This window comes from Pseudophryne corroboree, chromosome 3, assembly GCF_028390025.1.
Source record: "Pseudophryne corroboree isolate aPseCor3 chromosome 3, aPseCor3.hap2, whole genome shotgun sequence".
Taxonomy (NCBI): Eukaryota; Metazoa; Chordata; class Amphibia; order Anura; family Myobatrachidae; genus Pseudophryne; species Pseudophryne corroboree.
Window position 1 is genome coordinate 703,654,214 of NC_086446.1, and position 14,788 is coordinate 703,669,001.

The 14,788-nt window shown below is 45.6% G+C and overlaps 1 protein-coding gene across 1 annotated transcript in view; it reads right to left on the reverse strand.

The window, feature by feature from the left end:
• Positions 1-14,788, reverse strand: part of LOC135057408 (alpha-2-macroglobulin-like) — a 315,880-nt gene that overhangs the window by 82,368 nt on the left and 218,724 nt on the right. Inside the window, exon 19 of the mRNA XM_063963298.1 lies at positions 10,507-10,654. Coding sequence (XP_063819368.1) covers positions 10,507-10,654 — 148 coding nt within the window. The remainder of the gene's footprint in view (positions 1-10,506; positions 10,655-14,788) is intronic.

The following is a 14,788-nucleotide window of genomic DNA, read 5'->3' on the forward strand; positions in this document are numbered from 1 at the left end:
CTGTCAGAAATGTGTTTTTCCCTGTTGTGCAGCCTTTCTGCCTGTCAGTGGTGTCTCTGTGAGTGATGCTGTTGTTTACAGCTAGGTTTGCTTACATATGTATGTGGGGTACCTTGGACTGCGCATCCTAATTCCAAAAATAATAAGAGGTGCTATCATGCTGCACCCTCTATAGTAATAAGCACTGATAATTAGAATATTTATAATAAACTTTGCAATCTAAAATAGAGCAAAATGTAGGTGCTTGGCATAAATAGCATACAAAATATATGGGCCCACCATCTGTGACCAAGTGACCTCATTTAGTGGGTCTCTAGCACTAAAGGGGGGTACACACGGAGAGATCCGTGCTGAAATTCTAAGCAATCTGACTAGATTGCTTAGAATTTCAGCACGGATCTCTCCATGTATAGGGTGTGTCAGGAATCCGCATTCTCCATTGCATCACTTCCAGTGAACAGGCGTCTCCTGGCTTCAGTCCTCTGTTTTCAGAGTATTCCCTGTGAATTGGACCTGTGGAACTACAGGTCCCAGCAGTTCCAGTCTTCAGTCTACTGCAGCCCACAGCTCACTGTGCTCCACCTAACCAGTTCTATATTTTGGTAATCACTGGTTTCAGCCAGCAGCCTGGAGTACACAGTGATTCTAGTTAAACAGCATTAACTCCCGGTGCACTACTGATCCCAGCCAGCAACCAGCAGTGCATTGCATTAACTGTCTACAGAATTATTCTCCCGGTTAATCACCAGCTCCAGTTAACTCTCAGCTGATCTGGGCACCCAATCCTGGAGGCTGTGTTCTCACAGAGATTCATCCTATCATCACAGAGCAAGGTGTATAAACTCCAGTTCCTAGCTCATTCACATTGCCTTGGACGACGAGTCACATTTGGTGTGTCAAGTCTCCAGTGGTTCCCCGTGTTCCAGTCTCCAGTGGTTCCCCGTGTTCCAGTCTCCAGTGGTTCCCCGTGTTCCAGTCTCCAGTGGTTCCTCTCATCATTTCATTCCATACATCATTCTGCATTTCTCCTGCTTGCTCCAGACTCCAGCCACAGTTCAACAGCAGTAAGAGACTCTCCTCAGGTGTTATTCTTTGCCTAATCTATGCACCTTGTTACCAGCATTCCATTCTGCGTATTGCATCCAGCACTTAACAAACACGCTGAGTTAGGACTGTCTCCTGCCTGGGCCTTGCTTGGCTAAAAGAACTTTTATGTTACAGAGACTGTGTGCTTCTTACAAATACCGAAGTTCTGTTTGCATCAATCACAGTTACCAGTGACCTTATATTTTTCAAACCCGTTTGCATTCAGTTATCAGGTTATCTTCATTCCTCATTTGTGTTATCAGAGACTTTATTTTGCTTTAAACCATTTGCATCCAGTTACCAAATTATTCTATGTTTATGTTACCAGAGACTTTGTTTTGCTTGAAACCATTTGCATTCAGTCATCAAGTTATCTCCTATATTTGTGTTGCCAGAGACTTTTGATTATTACCTTGGATTCAGTTACTGCTTATTATTTCATCTGTTACTGCCGGTTCTAAGTTATCATCCACTGCTATATCATTTCTCTGTGACTTTTATGTTTAATAAACCTCAGCGCATGTGAGCAGGACTCTTTATGCAACCTCCACGTCTCATACGTCATTCCAACACTGACCCACTAGTGCCCCCTCCGGGAACAGACTAAATCGGAATCCTGACAACCTGACAGTTTGTCCAAGGCCCATGGACCCGGACGGTGGTCAGAGTGTGGGGTCAGGGTCACTCCAGAGTTTGGTGTCACGACTCAATGGCTATGAGGCAGCACAACAACAAGTGATCCTGTTTCTACAGGGAATGTCTACCCGTTTGGATACCTTGCAGCAATCCCTTTCAAGTTCTGTTGATCCACCTGTTCCAGTTCAAGTCACTCCTGCTCCAGTTATTCCAACTTCCTCTGCACAATTCGTTCCTGTAGGTGGACCTCGCTCAAGTCAGCCCTATGGTACACCCTTCACAACTGATTCTCCTGAGAGGGCGACTTCCTCCTTTGCAAATATCAGGACTCCTCTGTCTTCTGCTGTAAAACCTGAACTTATAAGCACTCATTGTTATTTAATGGAACAACTTCAAAGTCTGCTATCAAGAATCATTCCAATCATACCAGAAATCCTAGGTGGTGCTTTAAACACAGTGAAGAGTCCTGCTCAATGTATTGAGACTAGTGCGACCTCCGTGTCAAGCTTCCTACAAACTCAAATCTCTTCTCCTATGCAGAGAGAGGGCAGATTCCAGAGCTACCCGCGCTCCAAACTCACGGAAGCTGAACGCCGGCATCGCAAGCAGCTTCACCTCTGCTTTAACTGTGGGAGTTCTAGTCATCTTATTAAGAACTGTTCCTTCCGCAACTCAAAAGTTGGTGACAGGTCCCAACACCACAGAGTTTTCACCTGCAAACCTTCCAACGTATCCTCTACAGTTTCAAGTTCCTTTACCCCGGACAGGAGTGTCCAAAAAATCTATGATTGGGGTTCTGTGACAAATAGACCCAATCACAAGTTCGGAAATCAAAAGAGACTATCTATGTTACCCATAACTAAAGTAGTTTCGGTGTCTACAGCCCGAGAAGGGGCATCTGTGCCTACAGCCCGAGAAGGGGCATCTGTGCCTACAGCCCGAGAAGGGGCATCTGTGCCTACAGCCTGAGAAGGGGTGTCTGTGTTTACAGCCCCAGGTGGTGCATCTGATGATGTGACCCCAGTAGGGGTATCTGATGTTCAGGTTCCAGAAGTGGCATCCGGGCATGCAACTCAAAGAAGTGTGTCTGATCTATTAACCCCAGGAGGGGTCTTTGGAGTTTCAGCCTCAAGAGAGGAATCCAGGGCCAAGATCCCAGGAGGAGTTCTTAAAGCCACAGATACAGACATGAACTTTTGTTTGCCAACTTCAGAGAGTGCTACCAGCTCAGTACCACTCCAAGAGGGATCATCAGAACATCCGGATTCTGTCTATACAGAGTCAAGTGTCAATGGACCTAACCCGGTTCCAGCCGTCGGTCCAAAAACTCCACTGGTTCCAGCCAGCCTGAGTGGCTCCAATGATGGGCTTCCTCCTTCGGTTCCAGCCGATTCCAGAATCCTCGGATCAAATCCGGTCCTATCCGTCAGTCCGAGGACTCCACCGGTTCCAGCTGGTTCAAGCTCTTCCGGACCCAATCCGGTCCCATCCGTCTGTCCGGATCAATCTCCTTCGGTTCCAGCCGATTCCAGTCTCTTCGGATCAAATCCGGTCCTATCCGTCAGTCCGAAGACTCCTCCGGTTCCAGCCGGTTCAAGCTTTTCTGGACCCAATCCGGTCCCATCCGTCTGTCCAGATCAGCCTCCTTCAGTTCAAGTCAATTTAAGTAGTCCTGGACAAATCCCGGTTCCATCCGTTAGTCCAAATTTGCCGTCGGTTCCTACCGATTCCAGTTCCTCCAAACCCAGTGTGGTTCTCTCCAGTGTTTCAAGTAAGCAACTCCTGTCGCTATGTCCAGAGTCTACAGTTCTTGCAGATATTGCAGTTGCCTCAACCCAGATGGAGGCTCTAAGCATCTCACACCAAGATGAAGCTTCTAGCGTTCAGTCAACCTCAGCTGAGAATTCCCGTCAGTCAATCCAGGAGATGACGTCCTCTCTCCACCCTAGAGCATTTCAAGTTGATTCTACTCCTGCTTCTGAATGCTTATTCCAGTCCTCTACTCTCAAGTGTCCTACATTGCCTTCCGAGACTTCAACTGACATTCAGCCTTCCAAGTGTCCACTAGATACACAAGCTCCAGTCTACTTTGATGGTAACTATGCTCAGTTCCGTGCAGTGGCGAGCCAATACCTCGCTTTTACTGAGTCGGAATCTTCAGTGAGTATTACTCCAGCCAATGCAATCAGATACTTCCTCCTGTTCTTCAAAGGTAGAGCACTGGATTGGGCGAATCCTCTCATTGAATCTAAAGATACGCTACTGAATGATCTTCCCGCTTTCTGTGAAGCAGTTAAACAGGAGTTTGCCCCAAAGTTAATGCATTCAAAGTCATCTGGGCAGTCTGGCCAATTTGTCAACAGTCTGTCTACTGCTAAATTCTCTCCAACATCTCTGTCAGTGCAAAATCAGGATACATTAGACCAAGTTATTAAAGATTTCCAAGCTGCAAATTCAAGTCAAGGTTCTCAGACTTTAGATTTGAAAGTTGCATATACTTCTGTGTCTCCATCCTACAGCAACACTTCTAAAAGTATTGACTCCCCGGATTCAACATCTGCTCAGTCTTCTGATCAGTCTTCCAGTTCCCAGTTTTTCGACTCAACTCTTTCCAAACACGATCAGGTTCTGTTGAATCAATGTATCAGAGATTTCAAGAATTACAGGAATTGGAGAGCTCCAGAACCAGTTCAAAGTCTACCATCTGACGTAAGTGTTGGCTATGCTGCCGTTAACCCTAGTCCTGGTGTCTCATATAGCTTCAAATTCACTGGTCCACAGGTTGTCTCAGATATTGTTCCTAAACAAAAGGCTCCCATGACCACACTAGACCTGGATTCTGACTCTGAAAGTGAGTTTGTTGATGACGACTCAAGTTACTTTATGGGGGGTTCTATCCTTCCGAGCTATGCCTTCTCCCAGGAAGTAAATTCTGTCTCAAATGACCATGAATGGTCTACTTGTTCTGAAGATGAAAGTTGGGAAGACTTTTGAGGACCTCTGCTTTTGTGTATTCCTAAGTTCTTTTTCAAGGATCCTCCAAGTTCCAGCGTGGGTGTTTGGTGCCCACCCATAAAAGGGGGGGTACTGTCAGGAATCCGCATTCTCCATTGCATCACTTCCAGTGAACAGGCGTCTCCTGGCTTCAGTCCTCTGTTTTCAGAGTATTCCCTGTGAATTGGACCTGTAGAACTACAGGTCCCAGCAGTTCCAGTCTTCAGTCTCCTGCAGCCCACAGCTCACTGTGCTCCACCTAACCAGTTCTATCTTTTGGTAATCACTGGTTTCAGCCAGCAGCCTGGAGTACACAGTGATTCCAGTTAAACAGCATGAACTCCCGGTGCACTACTGATCCCAGCCAGCAACCAGCAGTGCATTGCATTAACTGTCTACAGAATTATTCTCCCGGTTAATCACCAGCTCCAGTTAACTCTCAGCTGATCTGGGCACCCAATCCTGGAGGGTGTGTTCTCACAGAGATTCATCCTATCATCACAGAGCAAGGTGTATAAACTCCAGTTCCTAGCTCATTCACATTGCCTTGGACGACGAGTCACATTTGGTGTGTCAAGTCTCCAGTGGTTCCCCGTGTTCCAGTCTCCAGTGGTTCCCCGTGTTCCAGTCTCCATTGGTTCCTCTCATCATTTCATTCCATACATCATTCTGCATTTCTCCTGCTACTGAGGAGGAAAGGGATCTAGGAGTCACTATTTCAGATGACTTAAAGGCAGGTAAGCAATGTAACAAGGCAATGAGGAAGGCTAGTCAGATGCTTGGCTGCATTGGGAGAGGAATCAGCAGCAGAAAGAAAGAAGTAATAATGCCACTGTATAGGTCATTGGTACGGCCTCATCTAGAATACTGTATTCAGTTCTGGAGGCCATATCTTCAAAAGGATATTAATACATTAGAAACTGTACAAAGGAGGGCAACTAAAATGGTGCATGGCCTACATCACAAAACATACCCAGAAAGACTAAGAAATCTCAATATGTATAGTTTGGAGCAGAGAAGGGAAAGGGGGGACATGATAGAAACTTTCAAATATATCAAGGGTTTTAACAAAGTCCAGGAGGGAAACATTCTCCAAATGAAGAGAAGCAAAAGGACACGAGGACATGCACTGAGACTGGAGGGGGGGAGGTTCAGGAGAAATTTGCGGAAAAATTATTTCACAGAAAGGGTAGTGGACAAGTGGAATAGCCTCCCATCAGAGGTGGTAGAGGCTAAGACAGTAGAGCAATTTAAACATGCATGGGATAGACATAAGGATATCCTTACAAAGAAATAAGGATCAAATAAGGTTAGAGATAAAAAATAATATAAAAAAAAGAAAGAAAAAAAAGGGCAGACTAGATGGGCCAAGTGGTTCTTATCTGCCGACAAATTCTATGTTTCTATGTTTGCTTGCTCCAGACTCCAGCCACAGTTCAACAGCAGTAAGAGACTCTCCTCATGTGTTATTCTTTGCCTAATCTATGCACCTTGTTACCAGCATTCCATTCTGTGTATTGCATCCAGCACTTAACAAACACGCTGAGTTAGGACTGTCTCCTGCCTGGGCCTTGCTTGGCTAAAAGAACTTTTATGTTACAGAGACTGTGTGGTTCTTACAAATACCGAAGTTCTGTTTGCATCAATCACAGTTACCAGTGACCTTATATTTTTCAAACCCGTTTGCATTCAGTTATCAGGTTATCTTCATTCCTCATTTGAGTTATCAGAGACTTTATTTTGCTTTAAACCATTTGCATCCAGTTACCAAATTATTCTACGTTTATGTTACCAGAGACTTTGTTTTGCTTGAAACCATTTGCATTCAGTCATCAAGTTATCTCCTATATTTGTGTTGCCAGAGACTTTTGATTATTACCTTGGATTCAGTTACTGCTTATTATTTCATCTGTTACTGCCGGTTCTAAGTTATCATCCACTGCTATATAATTTCTCTGACTTTTATGTTTAATATACCTCAGCGCATGTGAGCAGGACTCTTTATGCAACCTCCACGTCTCATACGTCATTCCAACACTGACCCACTAGTGCCCCCTCCGGGAACAGACTATGGGGTAAATTTACTAAGATTCGTATTTTCCCGTTTCAGGTCAAAGTTCAATCACGAATGACATCGACAGTGTAAAATTGCAACTTTTTGAATTGATTACGTCTAATTTACTAAGCTGCCGTATTTAGCCTTTTCGGGTTTTCCGATGTCGATGTCATTCGTTTTTTTTTCCTGTTTTTTACGGCAGTGATTAGCAAAACACTGCCGACTTTTTTTACAATGAATCTCGGCCGGATCTGTGTGATCCGTGCTGGGGTTCTTTTTTTTTTTTTTTTTAAATTTAAACACTGTAAAATCCCAAAAAAAAATTGCGTGGGGTCCCCTCTCCTAAGCATAACCAGCCTCGGGCTCTTTGAGCCGATCCTGGTTGCAAAAATATGGGGGGGAAAATGACAGGGGTTGCCCCATATTTAAGCAACCAGCATCGGGCTCTGCGCCTGGTCCTGGTTCCAAAAATACGGGGGACAAAAAGAGTAGGGGTCCCCCGTATTTCTAAAACCAGCACCGGGCTCCACTAGCTGGACAGATAATGCCACAGCCGGGGGTCACTTTGATATAGTGCCCTGCGGCCGTGGCATCAAAAATCCAACTAGTCACCCCTGGCCGGGGTACCCTGGGGGAGTGGGGACCCCTTCAATCAAGGGGTCCCCCCCCCAGCCACCCAAGGGCCAGGGGTGAAGCCCGAGGCTGTCCCCCCCCATCCAATGGGCTGCGGATGGGGAGGCTGATAGCCTTTTGTGATAATGAAAAGATATTGTTTTTAGTAGCAGTACTACAAGGCCCAGCAAGCCTCCCCCGCATGCTGGTACTTGGAGAACCACAAGTACCAGCATGCGGCGGAAAAACGGGCCCGCTGGTACCTGTAGTACTATTACTAAAAAAATACCCAAATAAACACAAGACACACACACCTTGAAAGTAAAGATTTATTACATACATGCACACAAACATACATACATACTTACCTTATGTTCACACGCAGGTCGGTCCTCTTCTCCAGTAGAATCCAAGGGGTACCTGTTGAATAAATTACACTCACCAGATCCCGGGTCCCAGGGTCCTCGGGGCAACCATTTGTAATCCAGGTACTTGCATAAAATAACAAAACGGAAAGCCGAGCCACGAACTGAAAGGGGCCCCATGTTTTCACATGGGACTCCTTTCCCCGAATGCCAGAAACCCACTCTGACTTCTGTCTAAGTGGGTTTCTTCAGCCAATCAGGGAACACCACGTTGTGGCACTCTCCTGGTCGGCTGTGTGCTCCTGTACTGACTGACAGGCAGCACGCGGCAGTGTTACAATGTAGCGCCTATGCGCTCCATTGTAACCAATGGTGGGAACTTTCTGCTCAGCGGTGACGTCACTTTAGGTCAACCGCAGGGCAGAAAGTTCCCACCATTGGTTACAATGGAGCGCATAGGCGCTACATTGTAACACTGCCGTGTGCCGCCTGTCAGACAGTACAGGAGCACACAGCCGATCAGGAGGGTGCTACAACGTAGCGCTCCCTGATTGGCTGAAGAAACCCACTTAGACATCAGTCAGAGTGGGTTTCTGGCATTCGGGGGAAAGGAGTCCCATGTGAAAACATGGGGCCCCTTTCAGTTCGTGGCTCGGCTTTCCGTTTTGTTATTTTATGCAAGTACCTGGATTACAAATGGTTGCCCCGAGGACCCTGGGACCCGGGATCTGGTGAGTAGAATTTATTCAACAGGTACCCCTTGGATTCTACTGGAGAAGAGGACAGACCCTCGTGTGAACATAAGGTAAGTATGTATGTATGTTTGTGTGCATGTATGTAATAAATCTTTACTTTCACGGTGTGTGTGTCTTGTCTTTTTTTGGGTATTTTTTTAGTAGTAGTACTACAGGTACCAGCGGGCCCGTTTTTCCGCCGCATGCTGGTACTTGTGGTTCTCCAAGTACCAGCATGCGGGGGAGGCTTGCTGGCCCTTGTAGTACTGCTACTAAAAACAATATCTTTTCATTATCACAAAAGGCTATCAGCCTCCCCATCCGCAGCCCATTGGATGGGGGGGGACAGCCTCGGGCTTCACCCCTGGCCCTTGGGTGGCTGGGGACGACGACCCCTTGATTGAAGGGGTCCCCACTCCCCCAGGGTACCCCGGCCAGGGGTGACTAGTTGGATTTTTGATGCCACGGCCGCAGGGCACTATATCAAAGTGACCCCCGGCTGTGGCATTATCTGTCCAGCTAGTGGAGCCCGGTGCTGGTTTTAAAAATACGGGGGACCCCTACTCTTTTTGTCCCCCGTATTTTTGGAACTAGGACCAGGCGCAGAGCCCGATGCTGGTTGCTTAAATATGGGGGAACCCCTGTCAATTTTTCCCCCATATTTCTGCAACCAGGATCGGCTCAAAGAGCCCGAGGCTGGTTATGCTTAGGAGGGGGGACCCCACGCAATTTTTTTTAATAAAATGACCACTTTCCCACCCCTTCCCACTGATATACATGCACGGATCTCATGGATCCGTGCATGCCTATCCAATCACGAATAAAAAAAGCAGGTCTGTTTTTTTTAAGCACTTTTTTACGAGTTGTAATTTTTCACGGCAGTGTTTTGTTTTTTTTTGCTTTGCACTTCTTAGTAAATGACCGAGATTCATACTTAAACAGCCGCGTTTTGACCGATGGTGTATTCATTCGTGATTTTTTTTCCTAGGACTTCCAAATATTACGAATGCCCTCATCACTGCCGTGATTTGAGTTTAGTAAATTACCGAGATGACACTTTGATGAAAAAACGGCATCTCGGTCAAAATCGGGACCTTAGTAAATTTACCCCCTAATCGGAATCCTGACAACCTGACAGGGTGCCAGTAAAAGCGATATGCAATTCCGCGCATCGCTATCGCAGGCTCTAGATTTGACATGCACGCATGCCAAATCTAGTGAGATCGCTCATTTCCCCGCTGGGTGTCCCCCCCCCCCCCTCCCTCGCTCAGCACACACAGGAGGAAAGATGTGCTTAGCGCTATAGTGTGCATCTAAATTTTTCTTTTTGCTTTGTTTACAGATGGTCATATGACCATTGGAAGTGTGCAGTTACACTGGGTCAACTGAGAGAAAGGATGACTGAATTGCTTTGTTGGGTTCCTGCTGTGACAGTGAGGTGTTGTTTACAGCTGTTGCTCTTAACATTTTGTCTTACAATGTATGTAATCTTAAGATTGTGATACTTGTGTTTAGGTATTTATTAGCAGCAAACATATAATTTCACAAGTTATAGTACTACAGGTAGAGTATTCCATATCCGGAATGCTCAGAACCAGGAGCATTCCATATATGGGCTTTTTCAGGATAACACCTGTTATCCGGACGGGGTTTGAGGGTCCGTGGAGAGTTCAGCGTGTCGGCAGGGAGTCCTGCATGTCGGCGGGGGGTCCTCCATGTTGGCGGGGGGGAGGTCCGGGGGGTTGGGGAGTCCGGGGCGGCAGGAGTCGGCGGCATGCCCTTCAATGCCACTCCCCCCACCTGTCTGTGATAGGCTGCGGACTCCAGTGATGTCATGACGCCGGACACGGATAACGGATAATGGATACCCAACCTGTATTTGTATTTATTATTTATGTAGATTTTTTTTACATCTATTTGAGACATATTTGAAATCTTTCAGCGTTGTTCCTACATTTACAATATATTTTCAACTATCAATATATTCTTAAAATTTTTTTAAGAATACATATACAGTACTTACTTGGTTTCAGCCGAGTCCCACAGCCAGGTTTCTGGGAAATATTTTCTCACAGTTTGAATGATGTCATCAGTGAAGTCATCAGTGGCAGACAGCTCCATGGCCATCCCATCCATTTCCTCAAAGTCTTCCACATTAGCTGAATCTACTTCTTAATATAGAATATAATAATAGATTTGAGGGCAAAACACAGAAAGATCAAATATACTTTATAAGTAGACAGCTGTGAGTTTTGAAAAAACAGATGGTTGAAGAGTAACTTTCCTTTAAGCCCTTTACTTTTACATGAAGAAATTAACTTTACTACCATTCATTAGTTTGTATAAATGATACAGGTCATGTAATTATTATATCAACCATCCTCTGATAGACATGTTGTGTTTACATATTTGTATATACATTTTTATTATTATATCTAACTTATACATTTGTAAATTCCTATAGACATTAGAGATGAGCGGGTTCGGTTTCTCTGAATCCGAACCCGCCAGAACTTCATGGTTTTTTTCACGGGTCCGAGCAGACTCGGATCTTCCCGCCTTGCTCGGTTAACCCGAGCGCGCCCGAACGTCATCATGACGCTGTCGGATTCTCGCGAGGCTCGGATTCTATCGCGAGACTCGGATTCTATATAAGGAGCCGCGCGTCGCCGCCATTTTCACACGTGCATTGAGATTGATAGGGAGAGGACGTGGCTGGCGTCCTCTCCATTTAGATTATAAGAGACTGAGAGAGATTTACTGGAGCTGACTAGGAGGAGTACTGTTACTGTAGAAGTGTAGAGACTGAGTGGAGAGAGTTTACTAGTGAGGACAGTGCAGTTTACTTTATAATCCGTTCTCTGCCTGAAAAAAGCGATACACAGCACACAGTGACTCAGTCACATACCATATCTGTGTGCACTGCTCAGGCTCAGGCCAGTGTGCTGCATCATCTATTATCTATATATAATATTATATATATCTGTCTGACTGCTCAGCTCACACAGCTTATAATTGTGGGGGAGACTGGGGAGCACTACTGCAGTGCCAGTTATAGGTTATAGCAGGAGCCAGGAGTACATAATATATTATATAGTGAGTGACCACCAGACACACAGTGCAGTTTATTTAATATATCCGTTCTCTGCCTGAAAAAAGCGATACACACAGTGACTCAGTCAGTCACATACCATATCTGTGTGCACTGCTCAGGCTCAGGCCAGTGTGCTGCATCATCTATTATCTATATATAATATTATATATATCTGTCTGACTGCTCAGCTCACACAGCTTATAATTGTGGGGGAGACTGGGGAGCACTACTGCAGTGCCAGTTATAGGTTATAGCAGGAGCCAGGAGTACATAATATATTATATAGTGAGTGACCACCAGACACACAGTGCAGTTTATTTAATATATCCGTTCTCTGCCTGAAAAAAGCGATACACACAGTGACTCAGTCAGTCACATACCATATCTGTGTGCACTGCTCAGGCTCAGGCCAGTGTGCTGCATCATCTATTATCTATATATATATAATATTATATATATCTGTCTGACTGCTCAGCTCACACAGCTTATAATTGTGGGGGAGACTGGGGAGCACTACTGCAGTGCCAGTTATAGGTTATAGCAGGAGCCAGGAGTACATAATATATTATATAGTGAGTGACCACCAGACACACAGTGCAGTTTATTTAATATATCCGTTCTCTGCCTGAAAAAAGCGATACACACAGTGACTCAGTCAGTCACATACCATATCTGTGTGCACTGCTCAGGCTCAGGCCAGTGTGCTGCATCATCTATATATATTATATATCTGTCTGACTGCTCAGCTCACACAGCTTATAATTGTGGGGGAGACTGGGGAGCACTACTGCAGTGTCAGTTATAGGTTATAGCAGGAGCCAGGAGTACATATTATATTAAAATTAAACAGTGCACACTTTTGCTGCAGGAGTGCCACTGCCAGTGTGACTGACCAGTGACCTGACCACACTGACCACCAGTATAGTTAGTAGTATACTTATATTGTGATTGCCTGAAAAAGTTAAACACTCGTCGTGTGACTTCACTTGTGTTTTTTTTTTTTTATTCTATAAAAATAAAACTCATTCTGCTGACAGACAGTGTCCAGCAGGTCCGTCATTATATAATATATAATATATACCTGTCCGGCTGCAGTAGTGATATATATATATTTTTTATATCATTTATCATCCAGTCGCAGCAGACACAGTACGGTAGTTCACGGCTGTGGCTACCTCTGTGTCTCTGCACTCGGCAGGCAGTCCGTCCATAATTGTAATACCACCTAACCGTGGATTTTTTTCATTCTTCTTTATACATACATAGTTACATAGACATCTTCTCTTTATCAACCAGTCTATATTAGCTGCAGACACAGTACAGTACTGTAGTTCACGGCTGTGGCTACCTCTGTGTCTGCACTCGGCAGGCAGTCCGTCCATAATTGTATACCACCTAACCGTGGTTTTTTTTCATTCTTCTTTATACATACATAGTTACATAGACATCTTCTCTTTATCAACCAGTCTATATTAGCTGCAGACACAGTACAGTACGGTAGTTCACGGCTGTGGCTACCTCTGTGTCTGCACTCGGCAGGCAGTCCGTCCATAATTGTATACCACCTAACCGTGGATTTTTTTCAGTCTTCTTTATACATACATAGTTACATAGACATCTTCTCTTTATCAACCAGTCTATATTAGCTGCAGACACAGTACAGTACGGTAGTTCACAGCTGTGGCTACCTTTGTGTCTGCAGTCGGCAGGCAGTCCATAATTGTATACTAGTATCCATCTCCATTGTTTACCTGAGGTGCCTTTTAGTTGTGCCTATTAAAATATGGAGAACAAAAATGTTGAGGTTCCAAAATTAGGGAAAGATCAAGATCCACTTCCACCTCGTGCTGAAGCTGCTGCCACTAGTCATGGCCGAGACGATGAAATGCCAGCAACGTCGTCTGCCAAGGCCGATGCCCAATGTCATAGTACAGAGCATGTCAAATCCAAAACACCAAATATCAGAAAAAAAAGAACTCCAAAACCTAAAATAAAATTGTCGGAGGAGAAGCGTAAACTTGCCAATATGCCATTTACCACACGGAGTGGCAAGGTACGGCTGAGGCCCTGGCCTATGTTCATGGCTAGTGGTTCAGCTTCACATGAGGATGGAAGCACTCAGCCTCTCGCTAGAAAAATGAAAAGACTCAAGCTGGCAAAAGCAGCACAGCAAAGAACTGTGCATTCTTCGAAATCCCAAATCCACAAGGAGAGTCCAATTGTGTCGGTTGCGATGCCTGACCTTCCCAACACTGGACGGGAAGAGCATGCGCCTTCCACCATTTGCACGCCCCCTGCAAGTACTGGAAGGAGCACCCGCAGTCCAGTTCCTGATAGTCAGATTGAAGATGTCAGTGTTGAAGTACACCAGGATGAGGAGGATATGGGTGTTGCTGGCGCTGGGGAGGAAATTGACCAGGAGGATTCTGATGGTGAGGTGGTTTGTTTAAGTCAGGCACCCGGGGAGACACCTGTTGTCCGTGGGAGGAATATGGCCGTTGACATGCCAGGTGAAAATACCAAAAAAATCAGCTCTTCGGTGTGGAGGTATTTCACCAGAAATGCGGACAACAGGTGTCAAGCCGTGTGTTCCCTTTGTCAAGCTGTAATAAGTAGGGGTAAGGACGTTAACCACCTCGGAACATCCTCCCTTATACGTCACCTGCAGCGCATTCATAATAAGTCAGTGACAAGTTCAAAAACTTTGGGTGACAGCGGAAGCAGTCCACTGACCAGTAAATCCCTTCCTCTTGTAACCAAGCTCACGCAAACCACCCCACCAACTCCCTCAGTGTCAATTTCCTCCTTCCCCAGGAATGCCAATAGTCCTGCAGGCCATGTCACTGGCAATTCTGACGAGTCCTCTCCTGCCTGGGATTCCTCCGATGCATCCTTGCGTGTAACGCCTACTGCTGCTGGCGCTGCTGTTGTTGCCGCTGGGAGTCGATGGTCATCCCAGAGGGGAAGTCGTAAGCCCACTTGTACTACTTCCAGTAAGCAATTGACTGTTCAACAGTCCTTTGCAAGGAAGATGAAATATCACAGCAGTCATCCTACTGCAAAGCGGATAACTGAGGCCTTGACAACTATGTTGGTGTTAGACGTGCGTCCGGTATCCGCCGTTAGTTCACAGGGAACTAGACAATTTATTGAGGCAGTGTGCCCCCGTTACCAAATACCATCTAGGTTCCACTTCTCTAGGCAGGCGATA